Source organism: Micropterus salmoides, unplaced genomic scaffold (genome assembly GCF_014851395.1).
Source record: "Micropterus salmoides isolate LMB-PRFRI ecotype aquatic unplaced genomic scaffold, ASM1485139v1 Ms_hic_scaffold_15, whole genome shotgun sequence".
Lineage (NCBI taxonomy): Eukaryota > Metazoa > Chordata > Actinopteri > Centrarchiformes > Centrarchidae > Micropterus > Micropterus salmoides.
In genome coordinates, this window is record NW_024040596.1 from 25074916 (window position 1) to 25098289 (window position 23374).

The 23374-nt window shown below is 39.9% G+C and overlaps 1 protein-coding gene across 1 annotated transcript; it reads right to left on the reverse strand.

Moving 5' to 3' along the window:
* Positions 1–722: 722 nt before the first annotated feature.
* On the reverse strand, positions 723–22730 carry LOC119903487 (CD209 antigen-like protein E). The gene is made up of 6 exons (XM_038719708.1): positions 22522–22730; positions 22353–22451; positions 21417–21584; positions 11195–11337; positions 2478–2581; positions 723–1055 (listed from the first exon to the last, which is right to left on the reverse strand). Exons 1-6 carry the CDS (start codon positions 22589–22591, stop codon positions 908–910), a joined length of 732 nt encoding a protein of 243 aa, XP_038575636.1. The 5' UTR covers positions 22592–22730; the 3' UTR covers positions 723–907.
* Positions 22731–23374: the final 644 nt, after the last annotated feature.

Consider the following 23374-nt stretch of genomic DNA (forward strand, 5'->3'; position numbering starts at 1 on the left):
GTAGCCCATCCGCCTCAAGGTTGTGCGTGTTGTGGCTTCACAAATGCTTTGCTGCATACCTCGGTTGTAACGAGCGGTTATTTCAGTCAAAGTTGCTCTTCTATCAGCTTGAATCAGTCGGCCCATTCTCCTCTGACCTCTAGCATCAACGAGGCATTTTCGCCCACAGGACTGCCGCATACTGGATGTTTTTCCCTTTTCACACCATTCTTTGAAAACCCTAGAAATGGTTGTGCGTGAAAATCCCAGTAACTGAGCAGATTGTGAAATACTCAGACCGGCCTGTCTGGCACCAACAACCATGCCACGCTCAAAATTGCTTAAATCACTTTTCTTTCCCATTCTGACATTCAGTTTGGAGTTCAGGAGATTTTCTTGACCAGGACCACACCCCTAAATGCATTGAAGCAACTGCCATGTGATTGGTTGATTAGATAATTGCATTAATGAGAAATTGAACAGGTGTTCCTAATAATCCTTTAGGTGAGTGTATATTGTATGAGCAAATTAATCATTACCTTAGATGTTCTTGTAATATCTTATGTGCTGTCATTACACTCTGTAAAATGGGAACTTGACTAATGAGCAGATGACATAAGGAATACACACGGGGGGGGACAAGAAAACAAACAACGAGAAAAGCTTGTCAACAAAACCACAAGAAAAACCAAACACTACAAAAACCCCAAAACCATGACAAGAAGTACACACATGAGAAGTTATGATCTTTACAACCTTTACATCAGAAAAAGGCTTTGATAAATTGGATGAACTGTAACTAAGAGACATTGCTACAGCATGATCTCATGTCTACATACAAGAACAATAATTTCTAAACACCTTGCATTATTATAGCATACATTGAAAAGGCATTATCAAATGTAGACTCTTAAAACATACACCGATTTTAGGCTACTTTCTCACAGATCCATCGCAAAGAAGTTTCACAGGACCGGTCATTCCACTCATTGGTGTAAGGCATCAAATGTGCACAATCCTCTTCGCCCCAACGTGGATCTCCACCACCATTATCAGACTGCCATACTGCTCCGTACCTAACATGTTAATGAAAAATAAAATCCCAAGTCTATAAATCTCTGACAAACACAGTTCCTCAGTGGCCCATAATGCTCTCCAGGGTAATAAATTATAAATGTAAAATTTCTCCAGAACTACAAGTATTTCTTAAGCAAAATGAATCACCAAGGTAACATACTGAATCAAGGTCCTCCGTTCAGAATTAAAATCCGCTTTATTCATAGTTTTCACGTGACGTCACTTTCCAAGGAAAACGGTCCCTTGAAGAGCAAAAAGACGTAATTTTCCGCTGCCTGCCAACCAATAAGCAAGTGAGACACTTTGAGTTTGTTACTTTTTGTTTTGCCAAAATGCTGGATGGTTGTTTGCTTTCGGGTTTACTAATTGAGGAGGAGACAAACCTGAGCGGTGTTGGGTGAGGGATTCCCCAGAAGGTTAAAGTAAACATTACCGTACAGTCGAGCGGCGGCAGGGCCTGGCGGTTTTTAACAGTAGAAATGCGGCAAGGGATGCTGTAACGTTAGCCTATTTGGATCGGATATGCCAAACACTTGCAGTTTGTGTTCATATCTTTCTTTTCCTTCAGTTGAAAGGTGAAAACTTGACTGCTTTTGCGGCGTCTCTAGGGGGGAATCGCGGTGTGAGCAGCTACGTTGTTTCGCGCATGTCACGTGACTGAAAACTATGAATTGCCAGGTATGTGTACACATACAAGGAATTTGACTCTGGATTGTACAATGCTCATTATATGCTTATTTATACAATAATACAATAGCACAATAATACAGTAATAAAGTCAAACACAGGCTACAGTTAGAGAACACATATATACACACACTGTGAACACTTTCTTTCCAATAATATGCCACAGTACTAGTAGATAAACTAAAACGGTGTAAATTACACAAAACTAGAAGTAGATTTTATGGTACTGTATAGTAGTTTCTGATTATATTTAAGAAAAAACATTGTTTGAGAATTTGTAACTGCTTAGCACTGTGACTGTACACATGGCATGTTGTTAGCATTATGCTGTGACTAAAGTGTTCCAGCTCCGGTTGCCTGACCTGGTCTTGTTCAGTGCAGTGGTGACTTGCTTATACAAACTGAGGAGGCAGGTGTCATCCTAAAGTTTTAAAATGATAACTTCCCAGAAATAAATCACCCTCCCATGGGAAAACTGTTCAATAAAAAAGTGTAATATAAAATTGATAATGGATCTTAGGCCTAATTAAAGAGTTTACTCTTCGTTATTCTTTATTATCTGAAAGCTGCAGTAACATTTTTGCATTGGTAGAAACCGGTTGAGTCATTTTGTGTTATCTATAATAAACCTATGTAAATATTAATGCATGCACGACATCTGTGCTTGTCTGATGAAAGTTCCATTCAAAACAAATACATTTTAGAAAAATAAAATTCAACCAGTGGATCCTTACGTCAGAGTCTTTGGAGTTCCATCTATCCATTTCCAGGTCCCTTCCTCTTCTCGGTCGCTCAAACCAATCCATGTGTCTTCATTGGTTAATGTATAGAGAAACCTCTGTTCAACATAAAGAAACCCACATAATATTTTAGTTTTAACCACAATATATGTGCAGGTCATTTTCTTTAAATCCTGTACACGATCATGAAAAATGTTTGCTGCCAGATAGACATCATAACCAAAAGTGGGCAAAGAGGCGGGTCGTGGGTGGAACTACGGTGCCTGGTCGCTGAAACCCCATCCGCCTAGCTCTATGTGACCAAGTTAGCTCAGGCTACTGAGGTAATGCTAAATGCTACTCTGCGTTAGCAGAAGTAGCTTCCACCCGGGGCTTGTCTGGTTGGCATTTGGTGGCCTGTGGCCGCATCGTTACCAGCTTAGGCGTTACGGCAGGTAAGTTAACCTGAAACTATAGTTTTTTTAAGTGTTGTATATATACAACTCTTAAAGTAACAAGTAACAATTTCTGTTATTTAGGTTATACTACACGAGATTTCAAATGCTTCAACGTGTTTTAATATATAAATGAGGGAATTTGCCACACTAGATTATGTGCAAACTAATGTTAACGATACCATGAATCAGCATTTATTGTTATAGCTACGTGGCATTTGACAGCTGATATTGTTGCTATTATATTGTCTGTCTTCAAAGGACAACACTAAAACATTATTTAAATATCGAGGTGTGGCTCCCTTTTCTCTCAAATATGACATAATAGTACTGTCACCCAAACTGAGGCATCTTTTATAGTTAACTTTCTACAGTATTTTACATTAACTACTTGCAACATTTATTACTCATTTATTTTCCTCCCAGAGTCACCCTGTGGATCAGATGTCCCATCTGGTTCCAGACAGCTGCAGAAAGCATCCTCAGTGTGCTGGACATGATCAGCATATGAGGCCGTGGACATGGAAAGGCCTTCTCCCCTTCTGTTCACTTTTACACTTAGTTTTAAATGTTGTCCGTATGTGTTTTTTTATTTTTTATTTTTATAAATTATGTTTCACACTGAAATAAAGTCTTTATATATTTACACTCATTTTGTTTTTACTATTGAATGAAAATGTTAAATGTCACTCTGTCAGTTCCAAGTTAATTATACAACACAGATAAAATATCAAACATTAAAGTTGAACTCTTGCTAAGAAACACCACTCTATTAAAAACTGAAAATACAACCAAAAATGATTCATGGTTCACATGCTGAAAAGTAATTATGCAGTGTATTTCTGTCTGTGCAGGAGTATTTTCAATTTCTACCTTATACTTAAAGATAAATAAGGAGTCAGTACCAGAGCCTGAATAGTTTTTGAAGAATGCCTTGTTTGTTGCTCTGATTTATGTCTAGTTTAAACACAGAAGAACGAGCACACATCCAAACCAACCTGTGGGTAAATGATGAAACAAAGAATGACCTGCACGGAGTAACAATGAATCCCACTAGGTGTGAAGAATGTGATTTTATTTTAAGTAAATTTAGTATATATATTAGCATATATAACATATTAGTATATTAGCATATATAACATAAAATATTTCTAATATAAAAGCAAAAGTTTAACACATTTTAATCATATCTTGCATTCATAGAAACATCAATATTGGAAAGTGTTTCGTATGACTTGAAGTAATGTATTGTAACAGTAAATATAATGACAGAACCTATGATTATGTACCCAGTGTCATAATTTGAAGCCAGTCCAGGTGTTAAAGAGGTGGTATTATGCTCATTTTCAGGTTCAAAATCTTAATTAGATGTTGTACCAGAACAGGTTTACATGGTTTAATTTTCAAAAAACACAATATTTTTCTCATACTGCACATTGCTGCAGCTCCTCTTTTCACCCTATGTGTTGTACGCTCCGCTCTTGAGCTACAGAGTGATGCATCTTACTTGTACAAAATCTTTGTTTTGGGAGTTGTACAGGCGCAGTTCCCAGGTAAGGACTACTAGCCAATCAGAAGCAGAGAAGGGCGGGTCGTAAGAAACAAGGTAGTGTGATCCAAATCAAAGCCGCTTCAGACTGTGACCGTAACCTAGCAGATGGTATAAGTTACTCACAAGTCCACAACCACACAACATCATTGTTCCACATCTTAACATCAGGACTAAACGTTGAACTGTTGCCGGTGTTCTGATGATCTATGCTGCCTTGCCAAAAAATGCTACCATAGCGCAAATCGATAGACTCGACTTGGCCCTGCTCCGTTTTCCATTGCAGCTTGTTGTCATAGCGACACCACACACAACTGCCACGACGTAATGTTCAATGCGACACACACACCAGCGATCCACACAGCTTTCTCTTTTTTAAGTTAAAACGTTTCAACATTCCTCAGAATGTAAAGACAGATAAGCGGTATGAAAACTTCCAGCTGTGTTTCCTCTGCCGTTGTTGCTGCAGCGGTCTGTGTGACGGCGGGAGCAGAGGGCTCTGTGAGCGGGCGGCTGGCTGGCCTCACACACTCCTGGACTTTGGGAAAAACATATATAACTCAATAAAGGAGAGAAATGTCACAAAGGGTCCAACAGAGCAGAGTTGCCGAGCTCCGTAACTGACTGTATTCTTCTTCTTCTTCTTCTTTTTCTGTTCCTTTCCGGCAGACTAGGCACTGTTAGTGCATTGCTGCCTCCCACTGGTGATAAAGACAGGCTACATTAAAGCTCCCCCTGACCTATATTTTCCAATATAGGCCCGTGGCTTTTAGGAAGTGAAATAGTTCCAATGCTCTTTCTGTTTGATTAGGACCATCACCCATCAGAGTTTTAACAGATAATAGATCAACTCCCAGAACGTTTAGGCCAATGAATAACAATCTCCTTTCCTCAGCATATCTCAGACAGAACATGATGACATGCTTGACAGACTCCTGTACTCCACAGACTTGGCACTTGCCGTCCCTGTGCTTTCCCACCAGGAACAGCCCACTTGCCAATCCACAATGACCCAGTCTTAATCGGGCCAACTTAATCTGATCCATCCGAGGCAAGATAATTGTGTTCCCAGGGTTGAGTAATGGTTTTACGTCATAGAACTTTCTCCCGCTGGTATCTTTACTCCACTCGTGCTGCCATTGTTGTGTCAGTCTTTCCTTAATGATGCTACGGCACTCCAGTCTGTCAAATGGCACCTCCACCTCCACATTTTCCCTACCTAAACTTGCCCAAGCAGCCTCATCAGCAGCCTCATTCCCCTCAACCCCCACATGTGCTGGAACCCACAAGAAACCCATCACGCCAGATAGTGAGTCAGAACAAATGATGGCTTTCCACTTTCTTCTACCCACCACAGAGCCCATATGATTGCTACCAGTTCAGCTGTAAAGGATTGAAAGACCATCAGGCAATCTATGACACTGTCTAACATGAAGCTGGGGAACATATAAACCAAAGCCCACTTTCTTATTCTCAGGGTCTCTAGATCCATCTGTATAAATATCTATGTAGCTATTCCATAATTTCCTAAGATGCTCCTGTACATAATGTGCAACATTTCCTACACATCCTTCCTTTATTAAATTTTTAATAGATATGTCTACATCAACCTCAAGCAATAGCCAATGAGGGATAGATGGCCAGTAGACAGAAGGCACCATTTTCCTTTCATTAAGCTTAAGCTCCTCTGCGTATGTCTTAACAGAATGTAAAACACTATATCTATTAAGCCTACTCTCACCCTTTCTAAACTCCTAACACTCTGCTAACAAAGAAACTGAAGGAAGAGCTGACCCAAAGCTTTTAATTTTTTTACGAAATAATTTAATGCTAATTTTGCACGTCGCAGCCTTAGCGGAACCTCCCCTGCTTCCACTAACAGCGACAGAATCGGCGTTGACTGGAATGCCCCAGTACATATCCTCAAAGCCCTAGATTGAACCACATCTAACTTATTAAGTGTGGACCTAGCTGCTGATCCATATGCAAGACACCCATAATCAAAAATTTATCTTATCATAGCTTTATAAATCATCAGCATAAGATTCCTGTCTGCACCCCAAGAACACCCAGCCAAACACCTCAAAATATTAATAACCTTTCTACATTTATTCACCATTCTACATACATGTTCTTTATACGTTAGCTTTTCATCTACCCAGACCCCAAGAAACTTGAAGACCCTGGCTCTCTCAAGAGGTTCCCCATACAACTTAAGACCCAGACTGTCTATATTCCTCTTCCTGCCAAAAACCATATACTTTGTTTTTTTCAATGATAGCCTAAAACCCCACTTATCACTCCAAGCCTGCACCTTATTCAAAGCACACTGCATCCGTTTAAACAAGTACCCAGTATTACGGCCTCTTTTCCACATTGCTCCATCATCTGCAAACAAAGATCGCTGAAATCCACTTCCTACCTCATCAAACATATTATTAACCATTACATTGAACAGAACTGGACTGATGACACTACCCTGTGGAGTCCCATTTTCTACGAACACAGAGTCAGAAAAGCTCCCTCCTACTCTTACTTGAATATACCGTGATCTCATAAAGTCCTTAATCCAATTAATCATTCTGCCCCGAAACCCTGCATCATACAACTTAATGATTAGTCCTTCTTTCCACAGCATATCATAAGCCTTCTCTATATCAAAAAACACACCTACCACCACCTCTTTATATGAGGGCTTTCTTGATATCATCATCCAACACTAAAAATGAATCCATAGTACCACGACCAAGTCTAAAACCATTCTGATATGTAGAGAAAAAAACCTTTCTTTTCTAATCTATATACCAACCTGTCAGTAACCTTCCTTTCCATAATCTTACAGATAACAGCTGTGACAGCTGTGAGAGCAATTGGTCTGTATGACCCAGGGCTTTCAGCTTCCTTACCGGGTTTTAAAATCGGCACAATCACTGCGTGTTTCCATTCGGCTGGAATTGATCCTTCCTCCCACACTGTATTAATCAATGCCAATACCTCCTCCAATCCAAAGTCATCCATATGCTGAAAGATCTCATATCCCAATCCATCTCTTCCAGGCGCAGAGTGTCGCCCTCGTCTTATTGACCTTCTTAGTTCATGTATGGAAAAGAACACATTGATTACATCACTGTTGTCATTATTCTTGTTAAGTTTATGCCCTTCCTGCTCAAGCATTAGCTCCTTCCTAATCAAACCTTTACTGCCAACATTCCTATCACTGTGCACTTGCTGGAATCTCCGAACCAACAGATCAGCCTTGTCCTCATTACTTACCACTTCTCTACACCCTTCTACCAAAACAAGAATAGAGAAACCTCTATTAATTCCCGCCATCCGATGAATAATATTCCAAACCTGTTTAACAGTAGTCTCAGAACCTTGGGTGCCACAGAACTTCTGCCAACTCTCTCTCTTCGCACACTTTATAACCTTTCTAGCCTCAGCTCGCCGTTGCTTATATTCAACAACGAGGCTCTCAACAGGATATCTGCAAAGCTGCCTATAAGCTCTATTTCTAACCCACACAGCCTCATCACAAGCCTGATTCCACCACGGCACTGCTTTTCTCTCTTACCTCTCACCCTTAATTTTAATGGCTTTTTCTGCTGCTTTCCTCACGACTCCACAAAGAAAATTACTCCACTCATCAGTACTACCTTGACTAACTACATCACTGCAATCTGCTTTTAAAAAATTAAACCCTCTCACCGCTCTCTCCTTCTCCACCTGTAAAACACTACCAAATTCACTAAAAATAGGGAAGTGATCACTCCCTAAGGTGTTAAGTTCCATAGGATACCAACTCCCACACCTTGCAAGTTCACCTGACGCAAAGGTTAAATCAATACATGACAACCTCCCACTATTAACCTGAAACCTAGTCGGTCTTCCATCATTTAACACCACCAAATTGTTTTTATCTATAAAATTTTCTATTAAAACCCCATTTCCATCTATGGATTCTGCTGCCCCAAAGAGGATTGTGAGCATTAAAATCTCCTGTCCACACCACTGGAGGCCTCACCTGATCCGTTATTTCATCTAACTTATTCATTTCCAACCGAAGACAAGGATTATAAAAATTCACCAATGAAAACCTACCTGCTGTGCTCCATACCTCAATTGCTACACATTCCAATCCTGAGGTAATATTTAATTGCCTATATTGAACACCTTTTTTAACAAATATTGCACAACCCCCTCCAGATGAATTTCTGTCTTCAGAAATCACAAAAACGGTTTTAACCATGTCTCCTGAATGCATATTAACTGTGGTTTGTTTTTGCAATCATCCACAAACTTCTTTAATTCCTGTCCATTAGCTATCACACTCCTGGCATTCCACTGCAGAATACAAAACATTAATAGACTCAATCAATCAATTTCATCATCATCATCTTCCATTTGGCCTCCATTATTCTTTTCCCTTCTGTCTCTTGAGAACACATATCTATAGAGGGCCGCTGGCTCAACCTTTACAACCCCAAGACTCCTCTCACAACGTCTTATTATTCAATTATTCTTAGTCTGCTTAATGTCACACATCACTTCCACAATGAAAGCCAGGAATTTCATCTTACTCACCACCACTGAATCTTCTGTTACATAAGTGGAGGGCATTCCGCTTGTCTTCTCCTTATGTCACTCACCTCACCACATGCTGCAACCTTTTTGACAGCCTCAGCATAAGACACCCCTTTGTTAGTCTTCCTAAACTGCTGCACCCTCATAGCCTGCTTATATTGTTCACGTTTTCCAGCTACGTGCCCTCCACCACATGAACCACACTTTAACACCTTCTCCTTGCACTCAGAGAACTCGTGTTCTCCTCCACATTTCCCACATCTTCTATTTCCTCTGCAAGCAGTTGCAATATGTCCATACCTCTGACACTTAAAACACCTCAAAGGTGGCCTTCTGTATGGCTTCACTTTAAATGACTAGCACCCCAGGAACACTCGTTCTGGAAGGGCTCTTTCCTGAAAAGATAACACCACAGTTGATGATTCCTGCTTAGCTCCATCACGAAAGATTTTAATTCGTGTGGCCTCATCAACCTCCCTATCACATCCAGTGAAACAGCTCTGTTCAACTGAGGTTGAATATAATTTAAACGGGTGAGTTATAAAAACATTCACCCCCCTCACAGTTGTCATGAAGGGCAAACATAGCAATATACAGTAAATACATCTTTTGTACCAGGCTGTAAACATGTTTTATTCTGCTGTAAAGTTGGGCTTTTTAACATGCACATTACATTTTGGAGCCAGCCTCAAGTGGCCACCCGATGAATTGCAGTTTTAGGCATTTCTGGTTTGGCTTCACCCAGCAAACCGGAAGGTTGCCGCTTGGTTGTCCCACATCAGCGCCTTCCATCTGGGGTAAGCCACACCGATGTTTATCCTTGATTTCTGCCATCGTCTATCCAGATTTCGTCTGGCTTCATCATTGTTTTCACTTCTTTGATGATTGAGGGTTCATGCTCTGCTGGCTCTAAAAAGTACGTGTTGTCCTCCATTGCTCCATTTACTCCTCTCCTTACTTCTAATACACCAGACAACTACTATTACTACTACTACTACTACTACAACAAAAACATCAATTGCAACTACAACTACTACTACTTCTTCGTACGTATTCAATGTAGTGACGAAATACACTCTGTAGGGCAGTTTGTCCATTTTGGGCTACTGCAGAAAAATGGCAACTTCCATTAAGGGGATCTGCAGTGTATGTAGATAGAAATGGCTCATTCTAAGGTTAAAAAAACATGAACGTTAATTACCAACTGATAACTGCTCCTAAATATTACACACCGGACCTTTAACCTCGACTACTGCAATGCCCTCCTAGCAGGTCTTCCAGCTTGCACGGTGATTCAGAACGCAGCAGAACGTCTGGTTTTTGATTAGCCCAAAAGGACTCATGTCACTCCATTACTGTGGCCTCCAGAATCAGACTCAAGTCACTAATGCTTACATACAGAGTGACTACTGGGTCTGCACCCATCTACCGAAACTCCATAATACAAGTTTACGTTCCTTCCCGGCTGCTACGCTCCTCCAACGAACGCCGCTGGCTCTGACATCCCTTCACACAAAGCGATCTCGGTCCTGGCTGTTCTCATCTGTGACACCACAATGGTGGAACAAGCTGCCACATGCCATCAGAGCAGGGGGGTCCCTCTTCTTCAAGAAGCTCTTGAAAACTCATCTCTTCCAAGAACACTTTCTCTAACTCCTAACCTCTAACATGCACTTCCTGTGCTCTTCTTCTTCTATCCCCTACAATTATCTTGTATTGATTGCTCTTTTTGTTAAATCTTACTTCTTTTCCTATGTATTTACCCCATTGATGTGATATGTGTCATTAGCACTTTCTAGTATTTATTGCTGCTCTTACTAGTATGTATTGTCAGTTGTAGATCTCATGCTGTATTTGATGCTCTGTTGATGCTTGTATGTTGTTCCTCAAATATAAGTCGCTTTGGATAAAAGCGTCTGCCAAATGAGTAAATGTAAATGTAACCTTAAAATAGCAGTCTCTACCGGTAGGGAACTCAATATTTGTCCCCATGGTGACATGAGTCCCCATCGATTAGCATGCATTTAGGTTAAAGACACACGGCGGAGTTTTCAAAGTGGGACCATAGACTGAATAGAGTGGGACGCACGTCTCCCCAAGGGCCCCCACCACCACACACACACACACACACACACACACAGTACCTGTTCTTCAGTGCTGTCTATCACCACCAGATCTCCTCCTTTGCCTTTACAGTCCTCTCTGCCTTTATCCCAAGAACCAGACTTATCAGAGAGGAAATAACAGGTAACACAGGATATCCTCCATCCTTCAGGACAGGTTTTCTCTATAACATACATCAAGAGATATTACAGGACAACAAGACTCATGTCCACATTTTTGTGAAGTTAGTTAGCAGCAAACAACTTTTTCAGTGAAGGACCCTTTAATGGTGCTCATTAGGTTGGTGTAGCCTTTTTGGATCGATGCGACTCCAAATTGTGATTTTCCTGCTGGTTTTTTAACTTCTGACCTGAGTGACTAATTATTATTCTAATTATTACATAATTAATCTTTTGTTGTTATCATACATTTATGTTTTATTTATACAATTTATTAATTTTGGACTTGCTCATTTGTAGTATTGTATTTATTTATGCATTTCTGTTTATTTCTGTATTTCTACATTTATTTATGCCTGGATTTCCACATTTATTTTTCCCTGTGCCTGTATGCTAATTGCAATTTTAATTGCCTTTTGCTTTAGAGACCCCTGAATTGATGAGATGTAATGTTTGAACTCTTATGAATCGGCAAAAGAGCAAGGTTTCTTATCTGCACATTTGTAAATGTGAAATTTGACCAAAATAATAAGGAGATTAATCAAGTACACATTCTTCCAAAGCAAAGAAAAACTATAATAATTGAAATATTTTATGAAATAAAAGCACATAATTTTTTCCAGAAATTCTTCACAATAGGACAATGCCAAAACAGATGTATAACAATTTCTGGACATCCACCACAGAAACTACAATTCATTTCAATATCTTTCCTAAATCTGTACTTAATATAGTTTTTAGCTGGATAGAATTTATGTATTAATTTAAAGGAAATTTCTTTGATTTAATTGGTGATTATGTATTGATTAAGTAGAAACCATGCCTTCTTCCATACTATATCATCCACAAATTGATCCCAGTATGGAAGGTTCAGATCTACTACTACTGCCTTGACTTCACTGGAGAGTGAAGACACGGATGGTCACTGCCAGTAGGGGGTGCTAAAGATAGTGGTCGCAATCCACCACAATGAAATCACATATCAATATATAATAGTATATTATATCAGGCCGCATCCCCTTCCATCACTGAAATATGAAAATATATATGTATAACAGATTTTAATGTAATGACAGGTGTTCTTTCACATCTTAACTTCCTATTGAAATTCCCTCCAAGTGGGGCTATTAGTGTTGTTTCGTGTCCCTCTCTGATAATTCCCATTTTTTGTCTGAAATGATGGAATTCATCTCTAGTTCCCATTTTTCTTTGATGTCCTGTGGATACTGTTATCCATCAATTCTTCTTGTAAGATATTCTATATGTGTGAAACAGTTCCTTTTTTATTATAATAAAGTATTCTATAGGTTGTTGAGGTACATAGTTTGTCCGATTCTTTGTTTCTGGTTTGTATATTTAATTTATTTTAGTAAATACAAAGTCCACACTACTTTAAACATGCAGTGGTGAACCTTATTGGACCATCATCACTCACCACACTTTCCTTCACAGGTGATAAGCTCTTGTAGTCAATAACCAAAGATAGAGAGATTTATTACTGTAGATTTAACCACACAAACTGCAGTATAGTGCAACAATAAGAATATAGGTATAATCGTGTTTGTAAAACACAGCCAGGAAACCTCAACAAACCCTCCACCTACAACTGACCTTTCCCAACCACTATCTTTAGCGCCCCTAGTGGCAGCAACGAGTGGTCTGTGTGGAAGCAACTGGACTACTGACTTGGCTGCAACCCCTGCTGCTTCACTGGTTCACTGAAGCTTAGCCTTTTACTCCCTACTGGCAGTGCTTGAAGTGGGCCACTACTCTCACTGTTGCACCTCTATATTTTATGCTTTAGCATAACGTTACCAGGTCTTTTTCCTGCACACCGGCAATTCTCACAAGCTGCAGGTCATTCTGCCCTACTCATATCAAGATATAGATGCACTACATCAAGCATTACAAATGTTGAACTCGTTCTGTATGAATGGTTATGATTATTGACAGTAGTTATTAGCAAATTAAGGATTAACCACCATGTAGACAACTTATGGAGGTGAGCTAAAAAGTATATAGATTATATTGAACACTAACATCTGCCCTAATCAAGTATGGTAATATAATCATAAATGGTTTTTTTTGCTGCAGTAGAATGTTGAATTATTTAATCTCAACTAAGAATGTGTTGAAATGTTACAAATATTCTATAAAATAAAGTGCAACCCATGCTGACCATTGCGGGGAGCGGTGACAGTCGTTAACAGGAACAACACATTTTTAATTAGGGTTATTGGTTGCATTTGAAGAAATAAGTGTTACATACAATCAAAGTTAGGATGTTAACATACACATCAGACAATGCAAAAGCAACGTATTGATATTCCCAAAGTTATGGTCTTGACTAGTGTAGTAAATCAACCAGCCTTTCACCTCAAGAGGAGGTGAGATCAGATTCACCAAGGGGGGCTTCATTCCTAAGAGTTAGCCTTTCGACATGTAAAGCGGAGACATTGCCTTGGTGTTTGGGTAAGGACCCTGCACAGACTCAATTGGACGTGTCAGACTTAAGAATTGTTTATGCGGGACCATCCAAACCACTTCCGCTGTAAAGGTGTGGACACTCTCCAGAATGAGCAAAAGGACAGAGAAACCATGGCAACCCCTCTCAACCAAAGTAAAATACAACCCCCTTTTCTCCATGGTGCTATACTCCCACACACACACACACACACACACACACACACACACACCACACCACTGAGCCAACGATGGTCGTTCAGTCTTCGCCTCGGGTAGTCCTAGCGACCATAACGTCACTATAACAGCCAGGAACACTAACGAACCAGCGGTATCGAAGATCTTGGCAAACGACCCCACTGAGGTTAAATAGCTGAGTTTCCCTACCAGTCAGTTAGAACTGAAGAAGTCCCTTGGATGAGGGACGAAACGTCTTCTAGTATCTTCAACCAAATCCAGTTGCCCTTGACTTTAACATTCTTTGGATAACTATGACCTGAATGAGAATCTTCACAGGCATGATTTTCTGCGATTCGCGATTAATCGCAGAAAATTAAATCTAAAATATTGTATTGCGCACTTTTAATTGAAATGTACTGCTTTAAACAAATAAGGTGCTTTTTGCCAACAGTATTTCCTTGACACAGTAGCAATAACCTTCGTTGGATAACTCTGTGGGATCGTTTACTAGGATCGTCGATACTGCTGGTTTGTTAGTGCTCCTGGCTGTGGTAACGACTGTTGTCATGGTCGTTAGAGCCACCTGTGGCCAAGTCTGAACGACCATCATTGGCATCTTCACCTGATGCCAAGAGGAAATGCTTGTTTAGTTTCCTGGGAAGTGATGAAAGGACAGAATTGTAAGTGTGGGATAAGACCCCGTCCACTGTTCAACGAGGGCTTCTCAATCCGGGTGTAAATGGCTTCCTTGACACCTCTTTCAAACCATCCATCTTCTAAAATGTGCACTTGGTGATCCTCAAACAAGTGTCCTTTATCCTTCAGATGTAAATAAACTGCTGTTCTTCGTTTCTTTTCAACTTCCTGCCAGACGATCGGAGAAAGCTCCGTGATCCCCAATTCCCATTTTTCTATCAGGAGATTTGACCTTAGTTTTGGAGCCTCCCTGGGAAGAAACTTTCCCCAGAGTTTTTGTTTAAACTCAGCAACGTTAACTAGCCTATATTCCTGAGGCCTCGCGAACCTGCGGTGAATGTATGTGTTCTATTCAATTTTATTTGTTTTTGAAGTTATCAGACCGTTTAGTTTACGCAACTTTTAATCCAGAAATCCAGCAAGTTCTTTCAACCCGCACCTCGTTTTAAACTGTAAACTGCTCCCAACGACAGAGTTTGTAGTTCAGTCAACTAAGCTATTAGCGACACCACTCTAATTCAGAGCACCAAGACAGGGCTGACTGCCCGTTTACAGTGAGAGTTTTTCCGCAACCACCAAAGGTCTCCGGGATAACGCTGCATGAAGGTTTTATACGTCACTTCCTCTGTCCCCTTTTTGGTGCTACATAGCACTTGGCGCTATGAATATAAATTAATACTGACGTGTGGATGTCTTCGGGGTGGAACAGTTATCAAGCATGTAAAGTTTTGTTCAGATGTGAGCATGTACACTGAAGTTAAAACAACTTCCTGTGTCATAGCAAAGAGTTGATTTTTGATGCCACGCCACGGACACGCCCATTGACGAAAACTCACAGATAGCACAACTTTTCATCGTCAATGCCTTTAGAAGGCACAGCAGAAATTTGATGTTGATCGAACTAAACGCCTATGAGAAGTTGGTTAAAGTACGAAGTGTGTAAATCATCCAAAAATGGCCGTAAAATTCGAAATGGCTGACTTCCTGTTGAGTTTAGGATGTGGGTTCTTGAGGCTTTTTTTTGCGTCTGGACATGATACATGTCCCTATGCATGTAGGTTGAACGAGGACGAGGGGCTAATTTTTTCCAATTTTCTAGGTGGCGCTAGCAAGTCATTTTGCGCGAAACCCATAAAATACAAAATTTTTCACCACTTCCGACATGTGTGCAAAATTTGGTGAGTTTTCGAGTATGATTAGGCCCCCAAAATTGAGCTTACTTTGCAGAAAAAAGAAAAAAAAAACACCTAACTGTTTCAATAGGGACCTCGCACGGTTCGTGCTCGGGCCCTAATAATACAACACCAGTTTAGAGCTCCCTTCACAACACTGTCTCCACCGCGGCCTCTCCCTCTGCTGGCCGCTGTGTGTGTGTGCGTGTGTGTGCAGGAGCAGAAAGACTGCGTTAAATCAGATTTAAATGACACAAATTAACTCTCGGGACAAAAGGTTTGCATTAAAGCACAAGCTAGACTGGATTACTTTAGCTGCATTTATAAGCTCTGGAATTTTCAAGTTTGGAGAAATTTGGAACCAGGTCCCATAGAACCAGGTCTCGATACTCATCCCTACTATTTGAAAGCCACAACATTACTCCTGCTGTAGCATCAGCTATCATGCTGCATTAAATTATATTTTCTCTAAACATAGTTTAGCAGGTTAGATAGGCATTTTACTTGTAAAGGTTTTACTGCACTTATGGTAATGAGCATTTTCCAGCTGGACTTAACCATACTTTGGCCTATAAGGACTTTTCTAGTCCATTTAATGGCACATTTGAGCTAACGTTAGCCATCAACTCTGTCACATTAGCGCTTCGTAATTCTGTGTTTTAAGACATACAACCAGGTGAAGTGTAGGTGAACATCAATATCCAGTTATTCTACAATGCTGCTTCTATTGAAATGCAAAGCAATGGTCACTTACCACAGACCTTGGACGAGGAAAATGGCGCAGTAAAAATTCCAGTTGGTTGAAGGTTGAAATCCAAGAGAGGGAGGTGGGTGGGTCTTTCCGGAGTAATTCTTTCACTAAATCTTTCAACTGCGAAAAACTATACCAACAGTGGAGGGATTTTACTCTAGCTGTTGTTGTAATAACCATGGAAGAATCCATGTACTTTGACACTGAATATGTTTGACTAAGGAATCTACTGTGTAGCTAGCTTGTGTCATGTAGATGAATCGCTGGCGGAGCCGGCAAGATGGCGGACCGGACAGGCTGCACATTGTAAGCTCTTGCTCAATTGCCCCGAAGTTTACCTAAAAAAACCCCGTTGTATTAACAGTCGAACAAATTTAAAACAGTAAAGCAGACTTTTGGAAAGTGCATGCACCGCTGTGAAATAGAAGATGAGCCCTCAAATAACTTTTGACCGAACATGCCGAGCGGGAAAGCGGGTGTTGGCCTAATGTTAACTGCAGCTTCAAGCCTAACAAACATGAGTGACCACGACTACACGCCGATGGAAACTTCAACCAACAACGCCGGTAAGAGGAAAAATCCCCCTGCTACCCCAACGAAAGTCGCAACACCTCCTGCAAAGATGAAAATGCCCGAAGAGACGAAAGAAATCCCACATACAACCCTGGTCCAAGCTATAGAAAAGCTAACCACCAAAACTGATAACTTCGGTGAGCAGTTAAGGGAGAACTCCATCATGGTGGCCAACATTGCCAAACTTGTGGAGATGAACGCCGCTGATATCAAAGAATGCAAAGAGAAAATACAAGCGGTGGAAAAAGAAATACCCCGTATCGTTAAAGAAAAGCAGAAGCTAAAGGAAAGAGTAACAGAGTTAGAGAGATACAAGAGGCGCTGGAACCTCAAAATACATGGCCTGAAAGAAAAAGACGATGAGCACACCCGAGACGTAATCATCAGTATTCTGTCCGAAATCGCTCCGCAGTGGGCCTCATCGATGGAAACAGTGGTCGATACTGTTCACCGCCTCGGAAGATGAGAAGAAGGGAGACCCCAACAGATTATCATCCAGTTCGCCATGAGGCATCACCGTGATGCCATCTGGAAACTGTCCAAAAACTCCAAGGTCTGCAAAAATATCGGAATCCACTTCAAACAGGACTTCTGTAAAGCTGATAGAGAGGCACACGCTGCTGCATGGCCGAAGATGGAGCAAGCCAGAGCGGCAGGGAAGAATGTCTACTACAGAGGACATGTGGGCTACATCAACGGTAACAGGGTTACTCCAGACTAGATAAAATCTAAAACATGTCACCCTCTTCATGCTCTCACATCGTTGAGAGCCTCATCCCAGGAGGGGTTTACTAATATTTACAACTCAGACATTTGTACATTGTTCACTTTACAAAAAGGCGCATATATTGCTGTGCAGTTTAAAAGAAGAAAACAAACCTGATTCACCATAATATGTTAAAGAGAAGGGGGAAAGTATTTTAAGTTATGTTTACACTAGACTGTTGAATACCTCCTCTCAAATGAAGGCATGCACTTCAAAGTCAACATTTTTATGAGAGTTTATTTTTTTCTTTGCAAATTTAGATCAAGGTGGTTAAAGTTAAGCTGCCATAGGTATATTTTGATACACTTTACAATTTAAGAATAAGAAGGTTTCAATGTTTTGACATTGGTTAAGTACAGGTAATTACAGGTGTTCACAGTATATATTCCTTGCTGTCAGGGGCTTCATATAACGTTCTGTTAAGAACTCACATACATACGTACCTAAACTTTTGTCCCTATTTTTGTCTTACTTTTTTATTCTATTTTCTCTATGTCTTTTCTGAAATCCATGTTATCCTTTCTTTCACTTAATGCTAGGGGGTTATTCTATAAAAAGGAAATCAACTTCAACTGTTTTGTAAAAATGAAAAAGCACAGTGCTATCTTCTTCAAGAAACTAACTCTAACAACACAGATGAAATGTTTTGGTCAAATCAGTGGGGAGACAAAATAGTCTTTAGCCATGGCACAAATAGGTCAGCAGGTGTCGCCATACTCTTAAATAATTTTCCTGGGAAGGTGGTAACTACCAAAAAGGATGCTTATGGTCACTGGATAATTTGGGTGGTTGAAGTGGAAAAATTTAATTTCGGAAATGACAATTGCTATTAAAGATCTAGGCCAAAGATATCAAACTGAAAATTTCATATTTGGAGGAGATTTTAATATGATGATTGATGAGTGGCTTGATAGAAATCCTTCAAAATATCAGGGGCACCATTACAACCCTATTTTACTTAAGTTTTGTAATATATTTCAACTAAGAGATGTATGGCGCACGCTTAACCCTGATAGCCAAACCTTTACTTGGTTCAAATCAGATGGTTCAGTTAAATCTAGATTAGATTTCTGGCTTCTGTCAGATACTGGGTCTAACTTGGAGACCAATTCCACAATCTCCACTGCACCTTTAACAGATCACTCCTTGATTAAACTTATTCTTACTCCTACAAATGCAAGTCAAAGGAATAAAGGGTATTGGAAGTTCAATTCGAGCCTTCTTAAAGAGGAACCATTCTGTCAAGAAATTATTTCAGTAATCAGTGATATTAATAAAGACTGCAACTTAACAAATTATAGGGAGAAATGGGAATTCTTAAAATACAAGGCACGTCAAATCTCCATATCAAACAGCAAAAAATTAATCAGAGCTAGTAAAAAAAGGGAAATGGAAATTGTAAAGGAAATCAACAAAATTTCTAATAAACATATGTTAACTGTAGATGACAAACAAAAACTGATCCTTCTGCAGTCTTTACTGGACAGCATTTACATTAATAAGGCCAAAGGAGCATACATCAGGTCGAGAGCGAAGTGGATAGAGGAGGGTGAAAGGAGTTCTGCCTATTTCTGTAGATTGGAGAGAAAGAGAAAAGAACGAAATACTATAAAAACTCTATTAATTGATAACCAAGAATGTACGGATCCTAATAAGATCTCTAAGGAAATCTTTCAGTTTTACAGTAAATTGTACTCTTCCTCTTATTCATGTACAGCTGCTGATGCTTTCTTCGAGCTCACTAAAGAATGGATCCCTAAAGTCGACGAGTGTTTTAAAGATGTATGTGATGCTGGAATCAGAATGGACGAAGTTGAAAATTCCTTAGACAAGTCTCCAGGTTCAGATGGTCTAACAAGTAACTTCTATAGACACTTCTGGGAACATCTGAAAGACCTCTGTTTCAACATGTTAAACGAAGTTTCTGAAACTCTAACTCTACCAACTACAATGAAGCAATGAATCATCACCCTCATACCCAAACCTGGTAAAGACCCCAAGCTAATTGACAATTTTAGGCCCATAACCTTACTTAACAATGACTATAAAATCTAAAGACTAAAAACTGGTATCACTCAAATCATTTCAGACACACAATCGGGGTTCATAAAAGGACGATCAATTCACAATAACATACGACTTGTACTTGACTTACTTGATTACAATAACTTAATTGACGATGATGGTTTTATCCTTTTTCTTGACTTTTTCAAAGCGTTTGATGTGATTGAACACAAATTTATGTTTCGTACCCTAGAACAATTTGGTTTTGGTGAAAAATTTCAAAATATAGTGAAATTACTGTATAAAGACACTAATAGTACTGTGTTGTTACTGGCGTATCTCCAAGGTTTTCTATTGACAAAGGCATTAAACAAGGCTGCCCCATCTCCCCTCTGCTCTTCATCGCTGCAGCAGAAATGCTTTCCATTCTGGTTAAACATTCAGATTTCGAATAATTAACAGTGCTAGACAAACAACTAACTATCAGCCAACTGGCTGATGACACGACTATATTTATGAAAGACAGTGACCAAATTCCTAAGGTTCTTCACACAGTTCATTTCTTCTTTTTTTGGGCGTCTGTTGGTCTTCCGCATTTGCGGGTTTGTGAGTCATATTTTTGTAGTAGTTTGTAGTAATTTCTTTATTTCTTTTTTTCTTTCTCCCACCCCTATTGGCGACTGGGGTTCTTGCCTGCCTGTTGCTGGGGTCGGTGTAGCATAGTGGTGGCGTCCCACTCTCACTAACAACTACATTCTTTAACAGGCTTATGCACACACACACATATAGACACATTCACCCACACGCACACACACACACACACACATATAGACACATTCACCCACACACACACAGACACACAGTCTCACACATAGACACAAACAAATTTAGGTTGTCCCTGGTAGAATTATTCCTGATGCTTTTCTTTCAGTTACTTATTTAAATTAATTATTATTCCAGCTCTCATGGCTGTGCTGTGTTGCTTATTTAGTGTGTGTGACTGTTTCTTGTTTTCATTTTTCTCTTAGTTGTCTTACTATGTCAGCTGTTTATTGCTGCTGTTCGGCTGGTTGTCTTTTAATATTATTATTATATTTATTGTTTGTTTGTTTTTGTTTGTTGTTGTTTTTCTCCTCCCCAAGCCCCCTCTCTGTTCTATTGCAGGTTTCGTTGCTTTCTGCAACTGGTGTTTTCCCCCTGCTTTTCCCTGTTGTCCCCACCTTCCATCCCCCTTCTCTTACAGGTCTTGTCCTTTCTCTGTGCTGTCTGTTTGTGACAGAAATAGCCTTTTTTATTACAAAAACATATTTAATTTTAGTCATTTTTGGTCCTTCATAGTCTCGCCTTAAACTAAATATACAGCAGCTATTAAAAAGATCTTATCACAGTGCACAGTTTCTTAAATATTTGAAATTCTGAGTAATTGTTTAAAGATAAGAAGAAAGCAAGTAAATCTAAATTCCACTTGCAAGGACTCACTCTGTTTGGACAAACCCTGAAGCCTTTCCAACTCTTTAGTCATTTCAACGAGGCTGTCATTCAGCAGGTCTTTCTCTTCCATCAGGGAAGAAAGCTTGGTATTACTGGTCTGGAGACGCTCCGTGAGGTTGTCTTTGATAGTGGAGAGTTTTGCGGCTGAATAATGGTCTGAAATGAATCAAAATACATCACATTTATGTTTCTTAAGTCAAATGCCATTTTAACTATTCAAATGCATGTTTTTCATTTAATTTAATTACAGCTTCTAGGTTCATTTTAAAGCCAACAGCTAAAGATTTCCGCATATGTTGAGCAAGTTATTTAGAGCAAAAAATACTTTTTGTATCCTGCTACTTTATGTTGGCTCAGGGACAAACTTATGCATTAAAAAAGCCTTGCAGTTTGACACAACACAAGTACATAATAGGTGGTCCCTGGCCCTGCTTTTTTTTATCATAACAGGTACAATAACATTTTATCATAACAAAAACAAGTTCAATAATTGGTTCCAAATTATTGGCATACAGTATAAGGAAAAGCAAAATGTGCATAATGGAGCTAAAGGAAATGTTGCGATAATTATTTAATTGTATGTTTTAGACCAATAAGTAAGTTTAACACCCTGTTCTATTAAAAACCCACAACTTATGGGATGTTTCTTTTGGGGGTACTGCTTTACATGCAAAGTTAAAGTTTTGAAGTAGGCTACTGTACAAATACAAGGGAAAATGTTTTTTTCTGTTATTACTGTAGTTTTATAGAGCATCACTGAAACAAATCCAGGTAGACATCCAAAGTAGAAAAGACACTGTTTAAAACTTTCATGCTTGATATCAAAGAATTCAGTGGGAATATTACAAAAAGCAAGAACTGAAGACAAAAAAATTATCAAGAATACATAAGAAACTTAAACTTCTGAATGTGAACCAAACTCACAGTGGACACCAAGGTAGATGAGCCCAGCCAGCAGGAAAACACTCAGCAGCCCCAGAGAGAGAACAGCTCCGTGAAATCTTCTCTGTGAGCTCCTGGGACCTGAACACAGAGAAGACCAGTGAATACAGTCAATGAGACAACAATAGTAAAGAGAACTCATTATTCTTACCTGTCTGATTTTGTGATGGCTTTGAGTCAACAGATTTGTCATATTCAACATTTACATAGATTTCCTCCATCACTCATAAGAATGCTAAATATTTTGTGGAGGGTCAACTCTACAGCACAAGTTACATGTAGCCTAAATGAGGAAACTCTAGTTGTTCTCTTGTTTTGAATTTCAGGTATCAGGAAATCCTGCCTCAAAGATGCTAAAAAAAAGTTGCAATAGTGCAATATTCGCCATATTGCTTGAGACAGGAAGTCAAAAGCTAGATTGGCTTCATGTTCATAAGAAAGACTATATTAGAATTAAGTAATTTTCAAGAATATTTCACTTTACAGGTTCCTATAATGTGTTATACATTTTAGACCCTCACACCCCCGTTCGCAGCATTGATAAAAATGCCAGTATTTCAACCAAGGTTCTCCCGATCTACTTTCGATCTTCGTTACTCCTGACCTGGTGCCACTGCATTACGCAAGCCATTTTTGAATCCCGCAAATCTCTATTTCCCTGTTCTCTGTTTCCTTGCGACTAATCCTGTCTGTCTGCCTTTCCCCAGGTTCACTCACCTCCGTCCACCGTCGTGTGAGCTGGGCTCGCCTATCTGCCCTCTTCCCTCGGACATCCTCCCGGCTCCTCCTCGCCAGTCTGCCTGCCACCACACCCCTCCATCAACCTCTGTGGTCAGTTCTCCTGTGCCACCTCTCCTCCTCGGTCCCCGGTGCCCCTCGGCTCCCTCGCCTGAACCTCCTCAGTCCTCCATGCCCGCGTCCCCGGCGTCCACCTTTCCCTCATCACCACTCCCTCAGCCCCCTTTCCCTAAATACAGTAAACCTGTTTGAAACTGAGTGTTGCG

Bases quoted from the DNA above. Each gene is read 5' to 3' on its own strand.
- LOC119903487 (XM_038719708.1), bottom strand. From the start codon at position 22,591: ATGGAGGAAATCTATGTAAATGTTGAATATGACAAATCTGTTGACTCA. The intron at 21,585-22,352 runs GTGAGTTTGGTT...GATTCATTTCAG, and splicing joins CATCTACCTTGGTGTCCACT to ACCATTATTCAGCCGCAAAA. The intron at 11,338-21,416 runs GTGAGTCCTTGC...TGTATGTTATAG, and splicing joins TCAGGGTTTGTCCAAACAGA to AGAAAACCTGTCCTGAAGGA.